Source organism: Astatotilapia calliptera, chromosome 8, assembly GCF_900246225.1.
Source record: "Astatotilapia calliptera chromosome 8, fAstCal1.2, whole genome shotgun sequence".
NCBI lineage: Eukaryota > Metazoa > Chordata > Actinopteri > Cichliformes > Cichlidae > Astatotilapia > Astatotilapia calliptera.
Genome location: NC_039309.1, coordinates 14,576,363 through 14,586,900, shown reverse-complemented (window position 1 = coordinate 14,586,900; position 10,538 = coordinate 14,576,363). Strand labels below are relative to the sequence as shown.

General features: G+C 41.8%; 1 protein-coding gene across 1 annotated transcript; it reads right to left on the bottom strand.

Annotated features, from left to right (window-relative positions):
• Positions 1-376: 376 nt before the first annotated feature.
• si:rp71-1c10.7 (tumor necrosis factor receptor superfamily member 12A) lies at positions 377-9,792 on the bottom strand. Its single transcript, XM_026178838.1, has 5 exons — positions 8,893-9,792; positions 4,462-4,560; positions 2,810-2,953; positions 2,174-2,222; positions 377-1,951 (listed from the first exon to the last, which is right to left on the bottom strand). The coding sequence occupies exons 1-4, from the start codon at positions 8,972-8,974 to the stop codon at positions 2,182-2,184; spliced, it is 366 nt and encodes a 121-aa protein (XP_026034623.1). The 5' UTR covers positions 8,975-9,792; the 3' UTR covers positions 377-1,951; positions 2,174-2,181.
• Positions 9,793-10,538: the final 746 nt, after the last annotated feature.

Sequence of the window (10,538 nt, the reverse complement as noted above, 5' to 3'; positions counted from 1 at the left end):
ATTAATATTTATATAACTATTTTGTCACTCTAAAGCGTAGATTTTTACTTCTTTGTTAGAACTTAGTTTAGAAAAAAATGAGAAAATTATTTAAATTTAGGTGAAATAAATTAAAAGACTTGGGGAAAAATGTGTTTGTTGTCCAAGTTTTTACACTGCTGAAGGTTGAAGTATTTTTCCGATGGCCGCCCCTCCCTGAGCCTGGTTCTGCCAGGTTTCTTCCTGTTAAAAGGGAGTTTTTCCTCCCCACTGTTGCCAAAGTGCTTGCTCATAGGGGTTCATGAGATATAAAGCTCCTTGAGGCGGCCATTGTTGTGATTTGGCGCTATATAAATAAAGTTGAATTGAATTCAAAGAAAAACACTTGCAGCAGTGATGGAAATTGTCAGTTTTATTGTGAAAATACATTTGCTACACAAAAAGCAGTTTATAAAGATTGCATTAAGTAAAAGCCAGTGCATTTACATTATATACAAGAAGAACTAGAAGGCAAGAGAAACAAGTAGAAAATGTTAAGATATTGTTCAGTAATAGCTGGCCTGGTGGACGTTTTGAAAAGATCTTCACTGGTGTCTCTTTAAAACTGTGCTTGTCTGTCACATTTGTTGCATTACAACAGCTCAACATACTAAAATAAATAATATAGACCTCTTTTAAAAAATAAGAAAAGAAATAAACAATAAAACAGACAATATAAATGGTTCCCCAATTTTGTTGCCAGAGGGTTCACCCACAAGCAGACAGATCCGTGACCTGAAACATTGTCGGTGTCGAATTATCGCAAGGAAAAAAAACTTTAAAAAAAAAAGCTGAAGACAACAACCCTGTCCGCTGTGGTTCGTGTTGGCTTCAGCGGCAACAAAATTACAGACCACTGCAGTTGCAACCATCCTTTCTTTTTTCTTTTTTGCCTTGCTGCAGATCTGAAAAGCGCTGTGATTGCTGAAGCTCTGTTTAAAACACTGTAGGTGTAGTTAGTTTTCCTCTCTGCAGTACATTCCTCACAACATTCTCACATGTTAGCAGTTTGGGGCTGTACGTCTAGTGTTTCAAGCATCCTGGGTTACAAAGCGCTGCTGCAACAGTCATGTGAATTCAGGGTTTGTTTTAGGCTAAAATGACATCTAAACTCTAAATGAAATAAAAGGAAAAAAACCAGACAAGACAATATTTTAGAGACCTGCAATAAATGGTCTGTGTTGGTCTCAGGAGACCCAGTAACAGTGCATGAGTACAGTTTGCTCCTTTACTCAACAGCGTTCTCACTGCGTCAGGCAACTACAAGAACAGGTACTGGCAGGAACAAAGGTTGGAGTACAATTCACCTAAAAAGATTTTTAAAAAGGTAGCTACATTCATATGGCCTTAATGTGCCAAACAGTATGTGTTACTCACATGTGATCTATCTTTCAGAGGCTGTTGTGGTAAATGACCAGCAGAGAGGCCCTGTGTTACCCCGCTGAACGGCAGGGGGGATCAAACTGTGGCCCAGCTGGCGGATGTAGCTGTGTTACATTCACTGGAGTCCTGCTGAAAACAGCACAACGCAATGCAGGCGTACAGACTCTAGTTTTACGGTTAATTCTCAGTCAAACCTGCCTAACCCCCCCCCCAATGATCCAGATCAAAATCTCAACGGAGTGGAATATGAAGGCACACAAGTTCTAAAAGATGATACCACTAGTATAATGCTGTTAATATACCTACAGAGGTGTGAGATTTGCTCATGGCAAGTCCCGTCTTAACCACTGGACCTACACCAAGCATGAGAACTGAGCTTATCTCTTCACCAACCAGTCTAATAAATAAAAAAAAATAAAAAGGGTCCATTTCTGGTCGAGGTATACCCTGCAGTCAGAGTACACGGTTCGTCGTTCAGAGGTTTCCTCCTCCCGGCTAGTAACCAGTGGCTCCTTGGTTCTGTTACATCAGTTTTCAGAGGACGATGAGGCTGTGGGGGCAGTGACAGCAGTTTAGTCCACCTCGCTTTACAGTCACATTTTCAAAAGTGGACCCATTATTATGGTTTCCCACTCTGTGATTTTTATTTTTCACATTAGCATTGAAGGAGTCGCAGTTCTTTGTGTACGCCGTCTGAAATAACACTTGTGCCTCTTTCTACCTTTCTTATGATTGGCTGCACCACACAGCGAGAGAGTCATGTGATACTTACTGAGTGGTTTAAGCTTGATAAAGTGGCCCCGCAGTTTCTTCGATAGGTTCTGTAATAAGTGAAGATTAAAAAAAATGAATGAGCATTTTAAAACAATGTTTTTGACGCTCCTCCAAAACAGCTGTGACAACACAAAGGGCATCAAGAATTTAGTTATCCTTTTCCTGCTGTTAGAAAGGCCCCGGTGAATCTGAATACAATAAAATACATCCTGAGCCTTTTGTGACTCAGCTGCAGAGTCTTCACACCAAAAAACAAAAAAACAAAACAGGAGCAGCACACACTGTTCTCGCGTTTACCAAGAACTGCTTTACACCAGAGACGCCAAACAATTTTTAAGAGGATTACCTAATCCCGTCCAAGAAATCATAATTGCATGCGCAAATGCTGCTCTTACCACTGATACTCAGTAGCTGACGGAAACTACGAAACTACGTTTAATTCATAATTACAAGATAATGCACAGCAGACTATTGGCCTTCCCTAAGCATCCTCCAGTTTTTCAGATTTCTCCAGGATCAAAATACAGTTGTTTTCCCACACAGCGGGAAAACAACTGTAAGCAGTGAACTTCATTTCCCTTCATTTTACACTAAAATAATGCATCAAAGGAAACACCTTTCTCCTGCGTCTTACCACGTAAAGGCCGTTTGTGCGACTTGCGTCGATGCACCATGACCCCGATGATCAGTGCAGCGCTGACCAGCACCACAGCCAGTACTGAGAAGCTGGTGATTGCTGCCAGTTTCCACACGTCAGGTGTCTCATCCACTGATTTGCCTATTTAAAAAAAAAAAAAACACCATTAGAATTCCACTTTAACACCAACACTTTTGTGTTAAACACAGCTAAAAGAAGCCATTTGGTTTTTTTTATTGGCAATTAATGTCAAAACTCACCAATATAAATGACAAGAAACTGAAAATTTGGTTCACATCTTTTCTACGACAGATTGCTTTACTAACAGGCTGAAGAAGAGGGCATTCTTTGGGTAAGTGCAAACTAGTTTTTAATAATAATTTCACTTATTAAGGGGAAACCTCTCCAAACCTACATGGCTCCGTGTGAAAAGGTATTGACCTCCTAAACCTAATAACTGGTCCTGCCACCTTATCTGGCAATGAGTCTTCTCATCGCTGTGAAGGAATTTTGGCCCACTTTGTGGAATCATTTTAATTCACACTGGAGAGTTGTCCATTACCAACAGCCTGATTAAGGTCATGCCAAAGCATGTCGATCTAATTTAAGTCCTGACTTTGATGAGGCCACTCCAAAATGTTGCTGTCTCCGGGTCATTCAGAGGTGGACTTGAGCTTGAGTGTGCTTGAGCTTCAGGGTGTAGGCTGATGGCTGCACATCCTCCTTCTGGATTTTCTGGCACAGAGCAGAATTCATGGTTCCATCAATTACAGCAGGTTGTCCTAAAGCAGCAAAGCAGCCCCAGACCACCATATAACCATCACCATGTTTGACTGTTGGTATGATGTTTTACACCAGCTGTAACGGGACTCAAACCTTCAGCTTTTGTGTCGTCAGTTCCACAGATTATTTTTCAAACGGCTTGAGGATCATCAAGATGTGCAGTCTCTTTCTTATTGTTGAATCGTGAACTCTGACCTTAACTGAGGCAAGTGAGCCCTGCAGTTCTTTAGATGTTGTTCTGGGGTCTCCTGGGTGAGTCATTGATGTGCTCTTGGGGTAATTTTGGTAGGTTCCATGTTTTCTCCATTTGTAGATAATAATGGCTCTCACTGTGGTGCACTGGAGTCCCAAAGCCTTAGAAAAGTCTTTGTAACTCTTTCAGTCTGATAGATGTCGGAGACTTTGTTTCTGAGCTGTTTCTTCAGATCCTGCAGGATGTGTTACTTTTTGAGATCTTTTAGCCTGCTTCACTTTGTCAGAAAGGTTCTGTTTAAGTAACTTCTTGATTCAGCAGGTCTGGCAGTAATCAGGTCTGTGTCTGGCTCATGAAATGGAGCAGAACCTTCCAAAAAATTGTTTAATCACAGTTAATTATTGATTTAACAAGACAGGGCAGTTAGTTTTTCACACAGGGGCAGGTTGGTTGCGATAGCTTTTTCCCCTTTAATAAATGAAACCTTCACCAAAATACTTCATTTTGTATTTTCTCAGCTCATCTTTGTCCAATATTAGAATGTGTTTGATGATCTGAAACATGTAAGTGTGACCAGAAATCAGGAAGGGGGCAAATAATTTTTCATGGTAGCTCTAACACTCGACAAGCAAGTTTTAACAGATGTTTTAACAGATGCGACTCAGTGGCTCACATGTGTTGCAGGACGGGGTTTTCGGGTACTGCTTGCATGATTCACAGGGCAAGCAACCATCATAGTCTGAGCTCCAAAACTCCGAGCTCCGACACGGACCTGCACACACAGAGAAGCAGGTTAGTCGTGACATTTCATTTCCGGTCATTATCTCAAACCTTACACTGTAATCCTAGAAGGTAACCAAATAAACCATAATCAGGTGGTTTGAAGGAGAAATTCGGTTTCCATCCACTTATTACAGTAAAAACGTGACCTGAACAGGACATCAAATGATTTCTCTTCTCATAAAGTGAAACTGGGAAATTCCTTTGTGGAGAATCTGTCGGTGCATCTCATCTGCACGACAGACAAGTAGTCGGTTTGGCGTGCGTGAACATTCGGGCCATGTGTGTGAAGAGCAGGATGTGCTTTCACAGAGTGCTTCCGTCGAATTGTCTTATGCGCGTTTATGTGAGACTTCCAGAGAATAAATTTGCATCTGTGAGAAAAAGAAGTGGCAGTTTGGTTTAGCGAGACAGAAAACGTCTACCTCCGCAGCCACGATGGACAGCTTCGTTTCTTTTTCCTGGCAGCCAGCCAGGCGGACAATTAAAGCCATGCACTTCCTAGATGATAAGGAAAGGACAAGGCTAAAGATGTGAGACAGGCTGAGAGCAGAGGCCGTTTTATTGTTTTAAAAGTGTGCGGTTTTCTCTCCAGCTTTAACATCCTGCATTTGGTTAAGAAACACATATGCACTAATGCCCTGAAGACATGCATGAAGTACGATCTCTGCAAAAACAATATTACAACACAAAGTCAACCTAATGAGGTCAAACAATACCAGACATGACAGCATTACAGATAACAACAAGGAAACCACCCAGAGACACTTGATAAATGATGATAATCATTCCTCATCAAATGTGTAAGACACGCATTTGCATAGAATTAAAAAAAAACATATTTTATGCTCAACAATTTTAACAAGAAACTACCCGAGTCATGATTTGTGGTAACATTTCATAACTGCTGGCTTTAACCACCGCTGACAGCAATAGCAAAACTCACAGAGGTGAACCTGACGCATATCAAAGTAGGGAAATGAAGGCATAGGAAACTGCGGCAGTAACATGTAACAAATATATTGCTACACCGAGCTCAGGAGACGATGCACCGCCTCATCAGTGCTGGAGCAGACAAAGGGGAAAGTAGAAACTACAACAGATCAGGCAGGCTTGGAGAAAAACGAAACAAAGAAGTGATGAATACCAATATGAAGTAAATCTCTTTAGTACTGTGCTATGGCTGAAGTATTCAAATCCTTTACTCCTGATCACAAGACCTACTCTGTGGTTCAAAAGCCTGACTTAAAAAGTAACATAAAAGTATTATCAGCAAAGTGTGAAACAAAGTTGCAGCAAATGAAGTAAAATAGATCCCACATTTAATAATGTGTCAATTTAACGAGCATCAAACAGTTTACATAATAAAGACTCTTGAAGTGATAATTCACTCTAGTTGAGGAGGAGTAATTAATAGGCTTTGAAACAAAAGCGTAGTATCTATGGTTCAGCCCTAATAATGTCACCGTGACATTATTAGGCTTATCTCGGCTTTGCCTCAGAGGTGTGTGTTTTTTTTTTCTTTTTTCTTCATAAATATTTTACCAGAAGTCGTCATAGCAAACTGGAAGCGTGACATTAAAATATTCTTAGTATTTAGGATGCACTTCAGGTCAAACCAGAGCTTGCTACCTAAGAACTCGTCACATTACTGATGCTTGGTTTCAACATTTTTTCCAACATTCAGGGGTAGTGCTCCAGAGCAGCACCTTCTTGGCTGAAAAGATATTGAAAACAAAACAAAAAAAAAGTCTGCATGAAGAGGCTGAAGCCGGCTGGAGGACTTCCACCCAGGAGACAGATCTTGCCCTCCATTCTGGGAATGCTATTTTTTGATGGGTGTTGTTGTTTTTTTACTTTTGTCAGTTGCCGTGTGGTTGGGTTTACGCATCAAACCTACTTTGTTAGGCTTATGAAAAGGTCATGGTTTCAGTTAAAATACATTGTTTCACAATTCTAACCACAGGTTGGAAGACAAACTAGCTATGGTGACGAATCACTCAACAATGACGACACCAGCAGGGAACATTCGGGTTCAGTCTCTGGACATCTGTTTTCAGATGATGAGTTAATTCAGTTCAGTTCAACTTTATTTATATAGCTGCAAATCACAGCAACAGTTGCCTCAAGCTGCTTTATGTTGTAAAGTAACAATAAACATTAATACAGAAGCCTGTATAAGCAAACACTTAGCAACAGTGGGAAGGAAAAACTCCCTTTTAACAGGAATAAACTTCCAGCAGAACCAGGCTCAGGGAGAGGCAGCCGTCTCCATCATGGAGACAGGACAAAAGACAGAGGGACATCTGTTGAAGGCTATCAGAGCTTGCACATTGAAAATCTGTGCTTAAGGGGTAAAATGCAAGGGGCCCTGACCATAGCCTGTAGATAAAAGATGGCCACAGCCACTGCGACATCACTGATGGGGATTTATCTCTTGAAGTCTCAAATTTAGTATTTCAGACTCAACATCTTAATTTTTTTTTAAATAAAGATGCCATCATATGAATATTCAGACCATAGCAGCTTAAATTCATAAGCGAGCCGCACAGTGACGCATCCACGGCTTTGGTGTCGGTTTTATTTTTAATGGCAACCATAGTTTACAAAATGAACATCAGGTTGTATTACACATAAGTTGAAACTAGCAAATCGGACAATGAACACATCAGAAACATGGTGTTGAGGTATTAAAGAAAGTAAGAGGTATGGTCATTTTTACTGTTTTTCTGACCACACGAGTTGCCCCCTACTGGCCATTAGAAAGAATGAAGGTTACAGAAAGTATAAGAAGCTACCAAATGAGAATGAAGGAGGAACTCTGGGCTAAAAAGCTGTCACATCTATGCTGCTGATTAATGAAAGCTAAATATTAAAGAAGACAAATGTTTCTGTGTTGCGGGATGTGGAGAGCACTGGGCCAAATCCACCAGTCCAAACTGAACCTTACTTGGGAAACATTTTACATTCACTTCATTTGTCTCATCAGTCACAGCTTGAAGAAATCCAGAGTTAACTCTGAGACCTGCATGAGTATGCCGCTGTATGGTTTTTGAGTACAGGTCATTGTTAGACCATCTGTAGTCAAAAGCCACCTGCTCACACACTCATGTTTGAAACATTTTGACCTCCTTTGACTTTGACTCTCTGGTTATATTACAGCCACATGCTCAGGCCCTCAGAGACTCTCCGTCCTCCACAGCCAGTCTCCCTCCAGGGTTTGACTGACTCATTTTATAGCTCTGGTCACAGTAAAAAAATGTGTCACAGTCCTTGTAAAGCATTTCTCCTCATGATTTCAGCACTACATCATGCAGCTGGACTTCAGCACAAGAGTTCAAAAGGTAACTGGAAGGAACTGAAGCCTGACTGCTGGGTGACCTCTGCAACCCGAAACTTGATGGGACTGATAACATTTCAAGCATTAAGCTAAAAGGTTAAGGAGCTGAATCATTCATCTCTACATCTCTTTAATACCACAGGTGTTTCTTGTGGTTAAGTTTTTCAAATCAGTGTGGAGTGGGAGAGAAAAACCAAAATGTTAGGTTTTTTGTTTGTTTTGTTTTTTGACTAAGAGACCTTGGCAACTCTCAACACCTAGTCTGACAAAGGGTGTTTTGGGTGTGGGGGTGTTGTATTTTGTCATGAACTGGAAGGGGTGGGTGGATCAACAGCTGATGTCCAGATGTAGAGAAGATTTCCCACAGATAGAATCAAGATTAAAGCACAGGGTTTGCTGTTAGTTCTTTGGAAACGCATTTGGCACTTTAATGCCTGAGGAAATGGCCCTAACCCATTTAATTATTCAGAGTTTTATGTTCTTGGTGCACTCTGCGCCTGGTGTTCTCCGGTGGGATTAAGACTTAAAACTTCAGAGCGCTGTGGAAACAAAGTTAAAAAGCTGGGTTTTCTGTTTTTTCGGGTTTTGTTTTTTTTCGAGGCCCTATAAACGTGTCTTTGTCCAAAATGGACACAGGCGGTAGAGCATTTCCATGTGGCTTGTCCTTCTCACCGAGAGGCTCGGATGGATGAGGTGAAATAAGGCGATCGGAATGCGGAACCGGTGAGAAATGCAGCTGGTAAAGGAAGCGGCTCTGTAAGCAGACCCCACTATCTGACTCCATTATAAGCAGAGCAAACCACCAGACTCTGACCAGTGTTCACGCAAAAACACGCCAGCACTTATGAATTAAAATTTAGGAATAAGAATAAAAAATGGGAACATTTAACGCACACGAGGTATTCCCCTGCTCTTTCTTTCTTTTAGTAAAGATTGTTTTCCCAAAAAAAAGGTGAGGGAGGGGAAAAAACGTATTTCACTTACTTTTCTGCGCGCTCACACCATGGAAAGTGGTCACCGCCGCAATAATAAGTCCGCAGAGCGCGCAAAGAGTGTTTAAAGCCATGATGTCTGCGGAGGGAAAGCTGCTCGCTGTCGGCCACACAATTCCCGAAAGTTCATCTGATTAACAGTCCGTGCTGGTTTTCAGCATGGAAAAGCGAGCATCAGAGTGAGTCATACGGAGGAGTCTGCGCCTTGTTTTAATAGCGCGCACACACCCACGCTAACAGCTCCACTCCTATGAGTCATTTCCTATGTACTGTACTGCTCGGATTCTCTGTGCGCACTCCCCGACTCACAGGAAACTCCAGTGCCATAAAGTGTGGTTGCATTTGTTTCAGTTCGAGTGAAAGTTTTTTACCACCTCAGGTATGAGTTTCAATACATAAATGTCATATTTTAAGGGCACACCCTACATTTTTTTCTCCCCTTCTCTCTCTTTCTCCGAGATCCCGCGTAGTCTGGACTTAATAGTGTTCTCATTGTTATTACCACGCCTGTCGACGTCACCCCGTCCTCCCTGCCAAAAAACACAACTCTCTGGCATGAGTCTGGGTCCCATACACAGAAAAAGGGGGGAAACAGCAACCGAGGCAAAAACAGATGACACTCAGATGTTTTTCTTTCTTCTACTATGTTTTTTTAAAGACATTTGGAAATTCTGCTTAAAATTCAAGTAAGATGAGGTTTATCTGTGTCCACTCTTCAGCCCTCTGCTAAAACACAACAGCTCTGTGATGGTCTGGAGACTGCGTTTGAATAGGAAGAGTCCCTGTTATTAATGCCTGGAGCTGGGTGTAGCCTGCTGCTGCTGCTGGAGCACAAATATGCAATAACAAAGCCAGTGGACGCACGCTCGGAGAGCCATCAGGCTGGCCTCCGTCACAGCATTATCTCATCATACATTAATAAAAACCACATCGGTTGAAGCACACGGACATACAAGTCTGCTGATTTATTCATGGCATCCATATACTCACATGAATTCAAACAGCCAGTGCCCAGGTATTCAAGTATCTAATTATTTTGGCGCACTTGGAGCCAATTCTCAGGGAAGGCTGGGATAACACTTCCCAAATGCCCTATAAAGCCTCTTTTTCACATATTCACTCTTCTTCTATGCAGCCTGGAAGTTTTTTTATGTGTTTGTAACATGGTGCAAACTGCCTTTCCCACACAAGCTAACGTCAAACAGACGCTAACCAACCTCCCACTAAATAGCTCACATCATCAGATCAGAGAGAGAGAGGGAAAAAAAAGTCGTTTTCATTGGCTCAATTATGTTCGACGCATGTTGTTGCACAGATGTTTTTCTACTTGACTGTCACGGCTAACCTTTAGGAAAGCGGTCTAAAGAGGACCTGGAGCAGCAGAGCCCACTAAGGACACCCATATGAGCCGACTTTCCACTGCAGTGATTTCATCGGTAATGAGGCACTATAAGCTGCAGATGTTGTGTCAAACTCTCAGGCAGGAACCATGGCAACAGGATGAACACACACAGAGGACCTTGCCCAAGGTGATCCAAACACTCCTGCATGTGCTGAGTGGGAGCCAAACTAGCTGATGTCTCTCAGGCATTGTTAATACTATAGCATAACTAAAGACGTAAGGCAGCTCTGGCTGTT